The sequence below is a fragment of the Carassius gibelio genome, chromosome B2 (genome assembly GCF_023724105.1).
Source record: "Carassius gibelio isolate Cgi1373 ecotype wild population from Czech Republic chromosome B2, carGib1.2-hapl.c, whole genome shotgun sequence".
NCBI classification, from domain to species: Eukaryota; Metazoa; Chordata; class Actinopteri; order Cypriniformes; family Cyprinidae; genus Carassius; species Carassius gibelio.
In genome coordinates, this window is record NC_068397.1 from 19,164,922 (window position 1) to 19,182,183 (window position 17,262).

At 38.6% G+C, this 17,262-nt stretch overlaps 1 protein-coding gene across 1 annotated transcript in view; it reads right to left on the reverse strand.

Annotated features, from left to right (window-relative positions):
• The window catches only part of LOC127951680 (EMILIN-2), a 17,453-nt gene extending 9,459 nt beyond the window's left edge, over positions 1-7,994 (reverse strand). Inside the window, exons 1-4 of the mRNA XM_052549697.1 lie at positions 7,717-7,994; positions 7,224-7,349; positions 5,247-5,431; positions 3,238-5,124 (exon numbers count right to left, since the gene is read on the reverse strand). Of these exons, the coding sequence (XP_052405657.1) occupies positions 3,238-5,124; positions 5,247-5,431; positions 7,224-7,349; positions 7,717-7,853 (2,335 nt within the window). The 5' untranslated portion in view covers positions 7,854-7,994. The remainder of the gene's footprint in view (positions 1-3,237; positions 5,125-5,246; positions 5,432-7,223; positions 7,350-7,716) is intronic.
• Between the last annotated feature and the right edge of the window lie 9,268 nt (positions 7,995-17,262).

Genomic DNA, 17,262 nt, shown 5'->3' on the forward strand with positions numbered 1-17,262 from the left:
ACTTCTAAGCTAATCAACTCGTACTGGCAAAATGGACATAGCTAAAATAATACGTCAGTACCGTTTGTCTGTTCAAATATCCGATTTCACACAAACATATTCCCTCCCACATACATTACATCTCTCAAGAGATAATAAGCATCTATCTGTGTGTTTCCCACAAGTCTGTTTGAAAATAACAGACTCATCACACACATAATGTCTAACGGCAGCAACACAAACACATGTTTCAGAGTAAATCACGGATGTGCCGATTTTAAATACTCAGAACTGTGGGTTTAATGAGTCAGAAACACTCAACTGAAATTAGGGATTCACCACTCTGTGATGTGGAGAGCCATATTTTAAAACATATTTAGCTGATGAATACAAGGCTGGTTCTGAATGGCCTTTTTGTTGACAGTTTTAGGATTGGAAGGCAAAAAGCTCTGTGGGGTGTGGTGATTTTGTGCATGGAAACAAGAACACAAACACACACCAAGTGAAACAACTAAAGTTGGACCCTGCTGTACTGAACAGACCTCTCGATTCTGGCCTGATCCAATCCAAGAACTTCCACATGGGTTCCTGGACCCAGAGGGGGAAACTTTAACCTGAAACCAGCTGAGAATACATTCAACCCTGTTAAAAAAAATCAGCATATGCTGGTTAAAAGCTGGTTATGAGCTGGTTTACGCTTGGTCATGTGTCCTAAGCAACTAATGCCTGCTCAGCTCCAAGTAGCTGCCATGCTTCAAAACACAACTAACAGCATAAGCTGTTTTTTTCAACTGGGAAGTGTGCCACTTAAATGTTATCTTCACAAAATGTTACACAATATAAAACAAGAGTAGAAACGCATTTCGTGAGAGCAGGAAAGAGCTTCCTTGACATCCTCTGACCCACAGAGATATCAATCAGCAGGAAGAGAGAGAAAAGAGCGAGGACATGGCTGATAAGAGCATGGAGAGGAAAGGGACACTATTCAAAGTTCACATCCAATTTTTGGGGTAACAGTAGGATTCTAAACAACAACGTCATTGTCTTGCAAATATTTCCACAGAACATGGAAACGGATGATGAATTCAAGAACTGAAACTAAGTTATTGTCTCCAAAGCAAACAGTGAGGAGTTTTCTGAACACGCCTAATTCGCGGCCAGAATAATGAGTTGAGAGTGTTTTCTATGCAGCTCTTAAACATTCCCAGGCTTAATCGATGCCCTGTATAAAAAAAAATGAATGAAAAATCAATGAAGATCCATTAGAGTAAATTACCAGTGAAACCGAGCTTGTTCGCTCCATCACAGGGACACAGCTGGATGGGCCGTTCCTGAATTGTGCAATGTGCCTCTTTCATGATCAGCAGCCAAAGAGTTTGAGTAATGCTGAAGCTATTCAGGGATAAGGTCTATTGTGCTTCTGACTTAAATGTTTTAACTATATCATGTCCCACAAGAAGAGATAGGATTTAAGAATAAATCTATGGATTCTTTTAATGAAACCAGTTCCTTAATGGTTCCATTATCGATTATTTTATACTTGAATGCAGTCCAGTAATTGTCCTTAATATTTTACTCTGGATTAAACCATAACACTAAACAAACAAAATCAGAGGTAACATATTACTTTTAAAAACTTGTTGTGAATATCTTTAATTACACACTGTCACATCACCAACCAGATGATTCAAGTCTCATAATTCAGCTGTTTGAGTCCAATTCATAAGAGTCATTACTTCATTAGTCATCGGAGTATGTAGCTCAATTGGTAGAGCATTGCCTTATCAAGCGCAATGTTTGGAGTTCGATTCCCTGGGAACACATGATAGTTAAAAATTGATAGCCTGAATGCACTGTAAGTCGCTTTGGATAAAAGCGTCTGCTAAATGCATAGATTTAATTTAATTTTTTTATTTAGTTCGGCAGTCTACACTGGTTTCAATGTGTGTCTTTGATCCACTAAAAATAATCATAAGAGTCATTTGTTTAGGAGTCAGATTTCACAGGTTGTGCTGTATACTTTCGATTTACTAAAAAAGAACCGGCTCATACGAATCACTCGTTCGGGAATCAAAAGCTGTATGCTTTGAGTCACTAAAAAGAACGAGTGAGAAGAGCCATTCGAAGGGAGTCGAACATTGCGCTGTATGCTTTTGATTCACTAAAAAGAAATAAACTGGCTTATTTTGCACTGGATGTAGGGCAATATTCCAGAAAGTTGTTACTGCACTGCTGAATAATTAGTGCTGGAAGTTTTTTTATTCATTATTTGAGGTTAAATGACACATTTATTGTGCATTGGCACTGCTTAAATGTTAAAGTCCCTTACATTTCAATTTATACATATATCTTTAGCAATTGCCACTTTGGCACAGTTACTATTTAGCCACAGTTCTTGGGAAAACAGCATTTGTTTCTGCTAGAGACGGACCTCCACCCCTATCAGGAATGATGACATCACCCTTTAATGGGAGTTTAAGAGAATTTGCGTTCTCTAGTGACATCACAGTCGTCTCATAGCAGAACATCTGCAGAGGGGTGTGGGAATTCATCACCTCCTGAGGCCCTCGAGTTGACTTTGGAGCATAATGAGTACCAGATCTGCAACTGCAACTGAACTCGCTCGCCAGATCTCAATGTTATAGGCGGAGAAAGCTGGGCATGACAAAAACACAGAGCACACAACTCCTCCACACATAAAACCACTGAACACTAGATACAGTATATCTACTAAGATATTTTTTAGAAATAGTAAACTGGTAAGGACCAAAGTAAAGTCAATTACACATTTTAGCATTAAGCTAATGAATAGGAAATCACTCATGCTATCAAGAGACATGTAATGTTGTTAACAAAATGAAAAAAGATGCTTGACCATGTTACTCGTGGATTTGGATTTGTGAACAAGCAAAGGGATCCATTCCGAAGTGCGTAACTGTTCTTGTAACATATTACAGGCACATACAATTGACACAGGAAACCTTTGCTGGCCCCCTCGACGGCTTGGAGGCATATATGTTATTGTATTATTGGTTCACTGTGGAGAAAGGATACACTGCAAAACATAGCATGCAGCAAATCCCAAACTGTTAGGTTACTAAAAATACCATTTGGTAGCTAATCTCAAAAGATGTAAACAAAATAAAAACTGGTGGTTACAAATTGAAAGGCAAATACAAAGACATTTCCATTTCCCAACATCCTTACTGTCTAAAAACATAATTCCCCTAATTTTGTCACTAAAACATGAAAGCTTACCTTGTTCTCTACTTGCATGGTCCTTATGGATCTGCTTAGCCATTCCTGCTAGCTGACTCTGAAAATTCAGAAGGGAGTTTTGAAGGGCTGTGATTGCTCCTGAATGACTGCCCAAAGTGCTGTTCATCTGTGTGACCTTACTCTCCAGTTCCCCTGAAAGGCCCTGGATATTGTTCCTGTCACCAGCAAGGCTTCCACAGATCTTCTCCAGAGCAGTCACCCTATCGTCCACCGCAGAGACACCTTCAACTACTCCAGTGGTGTTGAACTTACACAAACTCAATTCCGTGGTCACTCGGGCATTCAGTGCATCCACTTGGTCTTTTAGCTCCTTCATCTGGTCGTGGCTTGGTTTACCAGTTTCTACCCAAATGGGGGAAGTGCTTACCTGCTGGCAACATGAGGAGTTCAGTGTGTGAAGGTCTTGGCTAAATTTGCTAACAGTGTCTCCCAATCCCGTTATAGCTCCAGTCAAGCCATTAACATTGTCAGTCAAAGCATTCATTCTTTTGCGGGTGTCCTGTATATGTGCATTAATAAATTGTTTTTCAGGTGACATTTTTACAGTATCCTCTAATGTGTGAAGCCTTGCTATGTTGTTCACACAATCAGAACGCAAGACATCCAGATCATTTCTAATGTCCTTTACAAGACTATCCAGGCCTTCTGGCTTTTGGGAATCTGTGGGTAGGTTGGTCTTGCAGTCGGTTGAGCATATCTGCCCAATTGCATTAAACTTATCCTCCAACCCCTTTATAAGGTACCTGTTAGCATTGACTTGAACTTGCAGTGCATCAACAGAATCGCTAGACGCTTCGGGGAAGGAGTTGTTGCTCATTTCGATCAACATGGAAGTGAACTGATCCTGCACAGCATTGAGTTTCTGGTCCAGGAGTTGACGTAGCATAGCAACTTCATCCTTTATTTCCTTGGTAAGTTTTTCATCCACATAAAAGCAATAAGTCTCCGCATTCCTCTCAGTGACGTTCATCCTGTCCTCCAGATCCTCTAATTGGGAACCGAGTACATCTTCTATCTTCAGTGAAGACAAATGCTCTAGCTCATTGTCCACTCTGGCATTAAGGACACGATGGGCCTCTGCCACTCGAATAAGTTCCCTCTTCAAGTCATCGTAGTCACTATCATCTTTTCCAATGGTTGTTTGTCGGTTTGTGCGCACTACACCATCTGACATTGACAAATCCAACCGGAGCTCACGGATCTCCTTTCTAAGCTCAGCTTCCTTGTTATGCACTAGATCAGTAAGGCTCACATAGCTGCTGTCCTTTCCATCTTCACATGTTTTTTTAATCTTTTCATCACATGCATTTTTCAGCTTGGCCATCTCTTCTTCCATGTTTACAACAAGTTCCTTCTTGAGCTTCTCAAATTTCCCATCAATATAAGTCTGAAGGGTGTCTATATCTGGAGCAGCAGCGGCAGTGACTGGTAGGCTTTGAGCGGAACTATCCATAAGCATGCGTATCTGCCCGTCATGCCCTGTCACTGTCCCCCGCAGTTCCTCAAGAGCTTCGTCTTTACTTTTGAGAGCATCTGTCATATCGTCGAGCCTGGCCAACAATGTCTCCATTTCTCTTTCTCCATGGGTGCGGCCTCTCATTGCCTGGTGGCCATCCAAATGCACCACACTCTCCTCCGTGCCTCCTGTTCTTGCGCTGTCAGGTGAAGTCCTGTCATTGAGGAGGGTAATGAGCATCTTGCTGGTGTCCTCCTGTAAGTCAGTCCTCAGGGTCTCAGCCATACCTGTCATGGCTGCTTGAAGATCCAGAACTGTCTGTGAAAGGCGCTGCACTTCATTTTCCAATATGCGGGTTTTGTCAGCTGTTCGTCTGATATCAAATTGTCCAGTTTCTCGTCGCTCTGGCCCTGTAGTAACAAAATACACATAAAAACGTATTTTTTTTTTAAATAAAAAAACGTACGGAATTTTAATAATAATTAAAGAAGAGGAAAAAAATTGATGTATGGAACATATCCTGATGACATACTTTGTGCAAGTCGAGTTTGTCCATGCTGTGGCTGTGGGTATGACTGTGGATAAGCTCTCTGTCCATTAGGAGAGCCTTTCAGTTCTCTGCAGTCTGGGCCCTGGTATCCTGGGCAGCACCTCCATTCTAGCTCAGTCACAGTCTTGTATGCTATCTTGTAAGTCGGCCGAAACTGAGTACGGTATCTGAAAAAAAAGATGGCTTTTTACATGAACTGAAATGTGAAAAACAAAAACAAACAATGAAACGACTCCACAATCTTGATTTGCTCGCACCATCCTTCATAAGGCTTAGGCCACTTATTGCTATTACTTTAAACTGTGAGTAATGGACCATGAAGCTTTGCCCCTATTATAGGATGAAAGCAAAGGTAAAGGCAAGCATTAACTTGCGCAGACTGAGAGGGATTAATAAGAAGATTCTTCTGGCCTAGTCTGTTCAGCTTCACTTAATGATGTTGATCTTGTTACTTCTGATGGATAATGCTGCAATTAGAAGTGCAATCATTTTAGTCCTTATGCCACAACAAGCTGAGCCGAACAATTAATATCACAGTTGCTTCAGAACTCTTGGTGAAATGCTTCAAGAACAAAAGTGAGTTTTTGGACAAAGCCATATATGGCAGCTTTGAATTCCTCACAAGGCTTTACAAAAAGAATGAAATCATACAACATTCATCACTGAAGTATAATCTGTATTAAACTGACTACTCAAAAGCTGTTTCAAAAGCTTTGAGTGTATGTATATGTTACAATGCCATTATGATGATTTCATCTTGAAGCTTAATTTAATGTAAATACTGTAATTCCTCCCAGTCTCCACATATTCAATTAATCAAACACCAGTCTAACTCAATGGCCTTTTAAAGCAAACAACAGATAACATAAATTATTGTGGCAGTAGTGCAGTAAGGAACTTCAGTTTGTGAAATAGTTTGAGTAACATTTTACATAAAACATCAAAATTCTGTCATAACAATCCAAACTAGGACTTTCAATGGACTAGGCAAATATCTTCAATGTGCCTTTTAATCTAACTGTTTACTACATTAATAAGCAAAATTGACATACTGTCAGTGAAATCTGAAACAAAAAGTTAGCTAGCCAACTAAAATAAACAGCTTGAGTACATCTTACACCAAACTCTTGGCATTGCCACAAAATCGGCACAGTCTTTAAAAGTTAAAGCATTTAATCATAAAAAAAAAAAACAGTTCCAATTAGAGTGCACATATTAGTATTGAACACTGAAATAGTTCACTGTATAACTGTATAATTGCTTGAGTTTCAGTCATTCCAGACCAGAGTATGTGACTGGTGAGGAGGAGCAGAGCACATGTGCTTTCTGGGAAAGAAATCGAAAAAACATGTGTTCTGGAAAATCCAGAGTGATTAAATCCAGAGTGATTACAGAACCCTATGATCAGGGCGGGGAAATCTCTGTCACTCCGTTCCAATCACACACTGATCCAGAACACTTTTCAGTGTTTGCGCTGCAATTATTTTAACAGATTGGCCAGTGAATATTAATATCTTGTTTATAGATTTTGTTTACATCATAAAAGCAAGGTCACATTAGTGTCATCTTTTAAATGGCCTGGTCTCACAGACAGGGCTTAGAATAAACCAGGTTTAGGCCATATAGTTCATTTAGGACATTTAAGATTTTTTTTAAATGTGCCTAAGAAAGGAAAAATAAAACATTACTGGTGTCCCTCTTGAAACAAAACAAAGGTATTGATATATTTTAAGATCAATCAGTGCAAGTTTCTTTCTGTTGAAACAGCTAAGATTTAGGCTATTGCCTATTTTAGTCTGGGACTAGGCTGAAACCTTGTCTGTGAAACCGGTGGTATGTGTGACTGGTGTAATTAACGTGAATCATGTAGGCTTTTTGGCATAGTGTCTAAGTTCGGAGCATGAGAAGTACCGAACATCAGTACTTCCACACGCCCCTCCCGGTCTCTTGAGTACTTACATCATCTGTGGCTCACAGTCAGGCTGATGCTCGGGACAGCGCGCGGCTTCGGGTTCAACGTGACTTTCCACGCTGCCTTGAACTGCGCAGCTTACGTTCTTTTGGACAATAAAAGCGCACCAGTTTCTGTATAATACACAAATAAAAAATAAAAAGAAGAAGAATTTGAGAGCAAAGCAAAAACTTAACAAATATACCTAGCATTTTTCCATACTAAAATTATTAATGTGAAAATGAAGTGAAAATTATGCTATGTTAAAATTTAAAAAAAAAGTTTATTTACCACTGAAATGGTAAAGCAGCAGAGAAATGTTCAATAAATCGATTGACCTCTTAGACTACTTGTTGCTTTAGTGATTTACCACAATCAGAGACCCAAACAAAAGCATTAAAATGTCACCCCAGGAGTCTGCTGTGAATTCAATAATAAGTCTATTTTGAGATACCGAGAACATCACACAAGAATATGCTGTGAACTTCTGGAGCAACTTACTTGTTTCTGTGCCTGTGAACGGCTCCTGAATATGCGCTGCCCTGAAACAAACTTGACGGGTATCCATGAGTGATAGAAAAGCTTATGATAAATAAAACTGATAACTGTACTCTAGGGAAAGGTGGCTGGCAATTCATCGTCTAAAAACAAAGCAGCCAAAAGCCTGCAGAGGGTCGGTGTGAGAAGAGTCGAGCAGTGTTTTAGCCGCTGGAGCCAGAAAATTAAGAGCGCGCGTCCAACTTACTGCTAAGTTTGACAAAGTTCGAGGAAGTCCGAGAAACTGAAGGTGGACTCTAGTCTGCAGGGGTTCAAATCCCCGCCTATCCGAAAGAAGGGGGTAGATGGGGGTAGGGGAAGTCATTAAAAAAAAACAAAAGCGCCCCTGCACACCCCACCAAGCGTAAATGAACACAGATTGAAAACATCTGCCTTTATCTCTGTGACGGGAAACTATTGCTTGGTGATCACGTAACATAAAGCTCGTCAAAAACACATGTGAAGAGAAATGCTTTTCGTTCGATTTGTTTACACAGTTGCAAAAACACTTTACACAATCAACCACATTGCTATGTGTGTTCGTCTGATGGCATGGGTTGGGTAATAGTGTTAAGAAAAACGCCTTGGCTTCAAAATGCTGATCAGGTCAATTTGAGTAGCCTAATAGGCCTATAGATAAATGGGCAAATGGATGCATTATTTATGACAGACAGAATAGATAGATAGATAGATAGATAGATAGATAGATAGATAGATAGATAGATAGATAGATAGATAGATAGATAGATAGATAGATAGATAGATAGATAGATAGATAGATAGATAGATATGTATTTGATTTGAACCTCCCCATGGCTGACAGTGATGTAGCTATACATTTCTGATATAATTGAAACTGTAGGTGAAGACTCACACAGAAATGCAGAAACACACTGATCATGGCTTTGGGTGGAGGATGAGGTTATGCCTTTTTTTAATTTCTTTATGACATAAGTAGCTACTAAATAACATAATAAATGGAAACCTTCATGACCTCATTGAGAATCGTGAGGGTGTGTGCTACCATTTCAAAGTACATGGTGTGATCCCAAAATGATCCCAACTATTAAAAAAAAAAAAAAAAAAAAAACATTATATATATATATATATATATATATATATATATATATATATATATATATATATATATATATATGTAGTTGGAAGAACATGTAACATATTTTCAGAGAGTGAAAATACTACAGTTAACCAGGTGGTAAACCTATTCTGTGAACCTAACTTCAAAGCCTCAAACAGTTACATAAGCTATAGCTGACTGTCTGGTAATGACAGATTCTTCACACTCCTTAAAATGCACTGTCAAGTCAAGAACATAAAGGCAGATGACAAACTTAACCAAAATACGTGATTAAAACAGAGCAGATGCAGTTAGTCTATTCTGAGTGGATGTTAACGAGATAATTACCACACAATGGGAATAAACAAAACTAATCCCAGTTTTTCGGCCTCTTACAGTCGTGTTGGTTTTAGCTGTGTCCGTGTGTTCATGCTCCAGCAGAGGGCAGTACACACCCACGAAACATTCAGCGCATGACGTCATAAAACACTCAGCGTGGAGCGTCTCGGCTTCCGAAATAATGCTGTTGCACATCATGTATTGCTATCTGAAAACGGCTCAAGATGCATGTAATCACTCAGATCTTCTATAAGACCAGACCTTTTATGATAAAAATAGCATATTGCATAGGTCAGCTATATGAACTTGACAACAACATCACCCTGGACAGAGCCACAAACACAACATTATAAAAACATTATTAAAAAATATGAGTACTTTTAAAATGTATCCTTTTACATTTATATATATATATATATATATATATATATATATATATATATATATATATATATATATATATATATATATATATATATATATATATATATATATATATATATATATATATATATATATATATATATATATATATAAGGAGTGTGCACAGTATGTTTTATTAAAATTGTGAATTGTTCGTTTTTATATCATCACACTTTAAATTTTGATATGCATTGTTTTCTCTTTGGTTTAGAACTGAGTTGGGCCCACAGGCAACTCAAATTGCCAGAGGCTCTACCACTCTTTATTCATTTGTACATATTTTAAAATATTCTTTAAAATCCACTGGCATACAAAGGAGATAACCTTAGGAGGAGCTTTTGACAACTTAGTGGCTGATGTGTCAGGTGTTTAATTCATGCTGCCATTTCTGGGGGTTTACTCAGAAATGCAGCTGACTTCTTAATTCGTTTTTGAATACTACTGTATGTATACATCGACCGAAAACATCTCTCGGTAAACTGTGGGATGAGACGTGTCACACTGATGATGATGGATTGTAGAAGGCGTTCGAGAGTGACCCGTGTTCGCCCATCTGGAACAGAGCACCATTTTGTGGGCTCAACTAAAGCTCTGACTGTCCAATTTGTGTCTGATCAGGATGTACCGAAGGTGGCAGGATGTGAGGCCCCTCTGGCCCGCGTGCCGCTGACAGTATATGCCACAGTGAAGAAAGTGAGCCGAGTTCGGTGTAATTGGCGGGTGTGATCACTTCTACACACTCACCGCAGCATAATGCCACTGTCCTGACAGAGAAGGTGAGTCACCGCGCGAGGCTGCTCCTTCCCTGCCGGGACTCTGCGACACAGATTGGCCCACAGACCGACCGTGCTCGCACACTTCTGTGCCCACACCGACCGCCACCTCGACGTGTTTTTTTGTTCCGCACCGCTTTGTCTTTAGTCTCTGTTATTTGTGTGAAAATCCTCCTCTCGGCACTACGCCCCCTCCCAGGCAGGCGGGTGTCAACGGGAGGCGCTGAGACGGAGACTCTCACGCTGTTTATGGCTAGGTAATGGATGGCATCTCACTCCATGCGAACAATGAGCAGAAAGCAGCCTCGTGTTCTTTAGGGTTTTGCTCTGTCTTTGTGGAGGCTGAGAGTTTTATCTCGCTGCTTTAATTAGGACAAAAAGCGATTTTAGTACAAAAGCTGCCTAGATGTGTTAAGTTGACTCTAATTAGCACGACACTCCAGGTAACCTTTCTAGGACTACTTGATGAAATACTGTACTCCTGTTCCACATGGGATGTGTGTGAAATTTACTTGCTTTTTGTTCACCCACTGCGTTCGAGAACTGACAAAGCAAGAGTTTCTCATTCTCCCCCTCACACGCCAAAACAGACATACAGAGGACTGTAAATTATTGGCTTTAAAATGTTAATATGGCCATTAGCCTTACTCATGAATTCTTGATAAGGGCCATGGAAATCTTGTCACCTAAAATGTTAATGAGGTGAGATTACATTGGGGCGGGAAGGTCCCTGTCAGCAACTGAACAAATAGTAACGATGAGCTGAATTTATAAGACTTTCTGACTACAACAAGACAAGCAAAGGGCACTGGCATCTATTCAGGTTTAGCCAAAATGATGGAGATTGGAGAACGGAGATAATGAATTGCACCGAGTGCATTTGCACAAGGATAATGAATCATTTGTTTAATGTAATGTTGTTATTTTTCAGGTCTTTTGCTCCACCTACATGTCTGAAATGGGTCACGACTTACATTTAATTAATCCCCACCTGTCTGATGTAGTCTGAGCACGTCATCCTACCCTTGTCTTGAAGTCTACGTCATCAGCATTGATCTAACGTATAAAAATTTAATCTATTATATCTGTAGGCCTACTTGTAAAACTTAAGGGTTAGTTGTTGGGGAGTGACGTCTAAGGAACTTTTTTTGTTGATTACTCAAATCATTACATTCCTAATGTTCCAGCTTAATGAACTCGACAAATCCATCACTGATTCATATCCATTGTTTTATACCTCCCACACATTTTCACAGTGCTCACAGTTGTCACTCCTCCATGTCTTTAGCGCTTTCTTTTTTTTGATGGTGTCCATTATCTTATATGCATCCCTTTGAATTAAATAGCTTTATCTTCCACACAGTTTGATTTCATTAACTATGATTCAACTATATTACCTGCACAACCTAATTTGACCTGTTAGAACATTCTTCATCTTTTTAAATGATTTGACTCATGTCAAAAAATTAATTAAATATATAAATGAATTAAAAAAAGAGAAAAAAAGAAATGCTTTCAGATGCTGGATAAAGGGATAACCTTGAGTGCTGGCATGACGTGACTTTGCGCTCCTCTTTTGCTGCAATTAAGTGGAAGTCTTTGAAAGAAGCTGCAATCCTTCATACTCAAATACCACCAAACCATCTGTCTATTTAATCAAATATCTAAGCAAATGTGTACAGATGAATTGAGCTTTGAGTGTAAAGCAAGGCCTTGGAGTACTGGGATGCATTCTGGTCAGGCAAGAATAGAGGTGTCAGGTAAGCTCAGGATCAACATGACACTTTATGGTGAAAAGAATGTGTACTGAATTGGTTTTTGATACCTTAATCGCACCCAGGGGCACCACAGCTGGGGGATGGTTCTAAGGGGGTGCCCTGTGATTTCTCTTTCCCAAGGCAATAACCTAGTCAGGGGACCCTGACAGCCAGGTCAATCCAATCCCAAAATGTAACTACTTTATGAGTTGCTGACTTCATGGGAATTAGTGTGATTTGATTTGTATGAAGTTTTTGAAAAATAAAAATAAGTATGAGGTCCACAGTGAAGGTGAAGAAAGATGACTTGAGGTTTAAGGCTTATAAAGGGACAGTTCAGTTTCACAAAAGAATATATTTTGAAACTTGCTTCTGATTTTTTTTCATTGTATAGACCAACACAGCTGAAACCTTCAGAATATCATCTGTGTGTTCCAGTGAGGAAAACTATACAAGTTTGGAATGACATGAAGAGGAGTAAATGAAGACAGAATTTCATTTTGGGGTGAACCATCCCTTTAAATCTTTGGTGACATGAATCCAGTTAGCATGAGAACAACACTGTTGTTTATTATAATCATATATTGTTGCACAGACTGAACAATATTATAACATTTATCAGAACTCAGATTAAATGGGGTGCCAAAAAGAGAACAACATTAGACCAAAAAGCTTTTTTTTTTCTAAAATGAAAATACAGTATGAATAGAAAACTTTTCATTTACACCAGGTTCTTCTTTAAAATCCGAATATGTTTCTGTTTTCCTTTCATTGTGTATTTCAGAAATGAAAATGTTGTGCTACACTGAAAAGAAACAACTGTAAAGTGTTCAGCTTTTTAAATGCTGAGACAGTATGAAAATAAACTTCATCCACACAAAGTTCTTCAGTAAAATCTAACTATGTTTTAAAGTTATCTGCCATTGTGTATACTAGATGTGAAAATGTTGTTACCTCAGTTTAAAAACGAGACAATTGCATTGTGTTCACAAAAGTGACATTCACAGTCAAGGTAAAGTCTGAAATGTTTTCTAAGCACTTTGTCTACCCACATTACTATGTGGTTTCTGACAGTGGAGACAGTTATTAGCAAAGGCAAATCAATAATGCATACTAAAGACCAACTAATGCTCCATGGAGACAGACACCATTTGTTCATCCTGTGGCTAACGTCCAATCTAAGACACACCGAAACTGCTGGGAAAGGCAGTGAGGTGGGCGTTGACAGAGCAACAGGTTACAGCCCATGAACAACATGGAGCAGAGACGTGATGTGTTATGGAAATGAGATCGTTCTTTATTTGATTAACGTTGCAAAGAGGAAGCCACGTGCCGGGCGATATTTCCGAGACTTTCATAGAATTTATTTTATCGACTAGCGGCCGAACACACAAAAACAATGGAGCCAAAAGAAGTGAGAAGAGGTAGCAACCAAGCTTATTGCAGCCTTCCGTCGGAGAAACAAGTTCATCCTCATATTGCTGTAATGCTTCACAAATCAATACCAGGCTGCCAAACAGGTCAAAATGCAATAAGTGTGCAATCTGTCCGGGAAATAACATTGGCAGAAGCCAGCGCCACTGTCCCGTGGGACTGATCCTCTCCCTTGGCCAGAGAGCACAGGGTTAATGCATTTCCCACATCACTGATCCCAGAGCAGCGCGGCGCTACGTCAGGCCACGTCATCTGAAATGCCAGATAACACACAAAAAAAGACAATAGTTTGATTATCTCATTATGTGCTGATCGGTCCAACTGTCTGTTTCCTCTTCTCGGGCCGTTTTCCTGTCTCATTTCCAGGACTGGACATCTCTGTGTCATGATCTTTTTAGACCATTAGTCCACAATTAGAAGCCATCGCACAGCGCACTGCAGAAGAAGTCAGCGTGCAGCAGTGTGTTCACAGCCTATGTCTACGTCAGTGGGTCAGAGTCAGTAACACTCAAAAGTCATGTAAAAACTCAGCTGCAGCGCATTGTGCAACCTTTATCATCTCATTTTGTCAGAACTGTTACCTCAAAACCATCCTGAGTTCATACCTGACCAAAGTTTTCGAGAATTTGGTTGGATCATCATTCTCTCAAAAAATACATTCTTTCAGCCCACAAATCAATTGAATTTAGCAGTGATTCATCGAAATGTTCACCAAAACAATCTGTCCAAACACTGAATCATTTAGGAACAAAAACAAAGTGACTGTCTGTGTCCAAAATCGTCATCCGTGATGAGAGAGAGAAAGAAGTAGCTCCGGTATAGGCCTATATGTGGTGTGTGAAGCTCAATTAAAGTTAAGAGCGAGACATTAACGGTTGTAAAAACAAAGAAATGCAGAAAAAAAAGCAGAGTTTACAAGTAAAAAGGGAAAGTCCATAAAACCTTGGCTTTTTTAGAGGAGCAAAAGATTTTTACAAAATTATTCAAAGGTTTAGAGCTGAAACCCTATAACTTTTGTAACGCCATTAATTAAAAAACTTCAATGTTTTCAATTACTCAAAGGACTTATCTGCTCAGATGACAGAATTTTTAGATTTCCATGCGTTAGTGCTGCAAATCAGAAAGAGCCAGATGCATGCAGTTTCATCTATTGACAGCCAGAGGGCCAAAGGTTACATATGCATGTTATATATAGTACGATTGTGTGCATTATGAATGTTGTCATGGTCATGTGAAATGCCAGTTTCAGCTGCATCATTCAAAGCTTCTATTCACAATTCCTCTCCAGTAGCCTCATGGAATTATAAAGTTAACCACTTGGCACTTTCCATCTACTGTTTTTATAAATAATAGTTGATACTAATTTGGGCGTATACTGCTCCTTTACATATCGTTTTTACCTACAAAGCAAGTGATTGTTTTTATGATTGGTCATTGAATCATCCACCTAAATGATTTGTTCAAAATACTGATTCATTTAGAAGTGTTCCTGGAATGGAGATTCCTAGTTATTCCTAGTGGAGAAGTTAATACAGAAAACTTTGATTACAGTTGCTCTGCTAGACACAAAGCTTGTTTGCTTTAACTTCTTTTAGAACTTTTGAAATAAAATATTTCCTTTCTAATCCTGCATCAGAACAGATAGATTCTTTAGCATTTTTAGAAAAAATAAAAAAAATAATAAAAAAATAATTAAAAGGTTTTGCAGGATTATATGATTCTTACCCTGTCACACTCTTAAATTGAGGGTTTACATAAGCCCGTCCTGTTTGCAGTTTGCAACGATACAGGAGATGTGGGTCTGTTCAGGGAAGAAGATTGTGCTGCCATGCAACAAAAGCAATCAGAGACTCACTGCTTAGGCAGAGAGAACCATTGTACAGGTAGATTAAGTGTAAAAAAGTGTTCCCAGGGCAACCCAGGTAAAACTATTGAAATGGCTCAACTTGCAACCTTGGGTTTTTCTCATCTGGAAGTCAGGTGGTGAAGAATCACTCTAGCATTTTATTCTCCTGTACCATTGCCAATTGAAAGACAGCACAAATCATTTTTTTTTTTTTTTGCTTTTACTGACTTATTGGTAAAAGCAATAAAGACTGTCATGTGTATTTTAATGTAATAATAATAATTAAAAAAAAGATATATATATATATATATATATATATATATATATATATATGAATGATTAAAAAATTACAGAGTGAAGCAAAACAACGATGCATCGTTTAGTTTGTAATGCTGAAGAAATCTTTTTAATGCAATGTCAGTTCATCCGCACCAGTCATTGCGAACTCGTAAGCAATGGAGTGAGATCTGAATTTCAATTTGGACTGTTTACACAACCATCCCTCCAAAATGCAAATCTTATTGCTTATTAACATGCAGCATACAATGAAGGAGCATCTATTACAAAACACTGGCAGTGTCTGCTTCTCTGTTATCATCGTGGAGACTGAGGTTAACCTATGAGGGGATATTTCACCATCTTCGAGTGGGCTCTGAGCCATCAGCAAACTGCCCGGCTTAGACTGGGATGGCATTTTCAATCGACCTTAGGGTGACATCCTCATAATGGAAAGGCATCAAAAAGCTATCTGTAATACGGAATGGCTTTCAATCTCTGATGCCTGCATTGATATGCAAAATCTGTTCATCAATCGGATATAAATCTCTGTTAGATGAATGTTGCCATTTCCACTTAATAGCCCTACTTTTAGACCACCAAAGGATGAGACAAATATTTATACTATTTTGAATGATGGATTTTAGTTAATTCCAAACAGAAAAGGATGCGTTTTTCCATGAAGCTCATGCCTCAAATGCTCATTTTTGTAGGTAATTGAAAACACAGCGCCTTATCTTTCATCATTTTGCAATATGATTATTCATATTCATGAAACATAAATATTGAAATATGACATTTAGATGCATAAGCATAGGATGAAGAAAAGGGATGGGAATTGTAAAGAATTTAACGATCTGGCTTTGATACCAGTCCCTTAGTGGTTCAATTAACAATTCTTCTTGGTTCTTGTAAGGAATAAATATCTGGAAAAGAAAACGCAGATCATTGGAATAAATTAGAATAATTAAAGAAAGAAAAAATAATCTGTTGCTTGAAATAAGTCTTGGGTAGTATAGTTTCTGAAACATTTTCGAATTAAAGTGTCCTATCCTGCATGTCAAACTCAGCAAGCATAAAAAGGAAATGGCTTGGAAAAACAAAATCAGCTAATCACTTCTTGAGAGCCATCAATCATACCATTATTCTCTTAACCTCGCTCTTCTCCTCCCCTGCTGCAATTTTCCCTGATGTTTCTCCAAGGAAGAGACAACATGAGCCATCTCAGTAAGAGCAATTACAGAGAGGCGTGTCACTAAGAGTTTTTCATTTGCCCTCATGCCTCAGATAAAATTACTTTTATTGCTGTTTTCCTTCTCCCTCTGAAACCCATAATCAAAAAAATATTTCCTATGGGTGGAAACACTAGGCTAGGTTTTACATTTGTAAACTTCATTAAACAAATAAAACGTCTTTCTTTTATTGTCTCATATCGTAAGAAACATTTAAAGGGCAGCGAGTGACAGTCGTTTTTTGCAAAGTAGAGAAATCTATGTTTCTAATAGCAGGAGACGGCTTAGTATTTCAGCAAAAAGTCTTTGTTTTTTATGAAATGCTGTATAATAATATTCAAATGGATTGGAT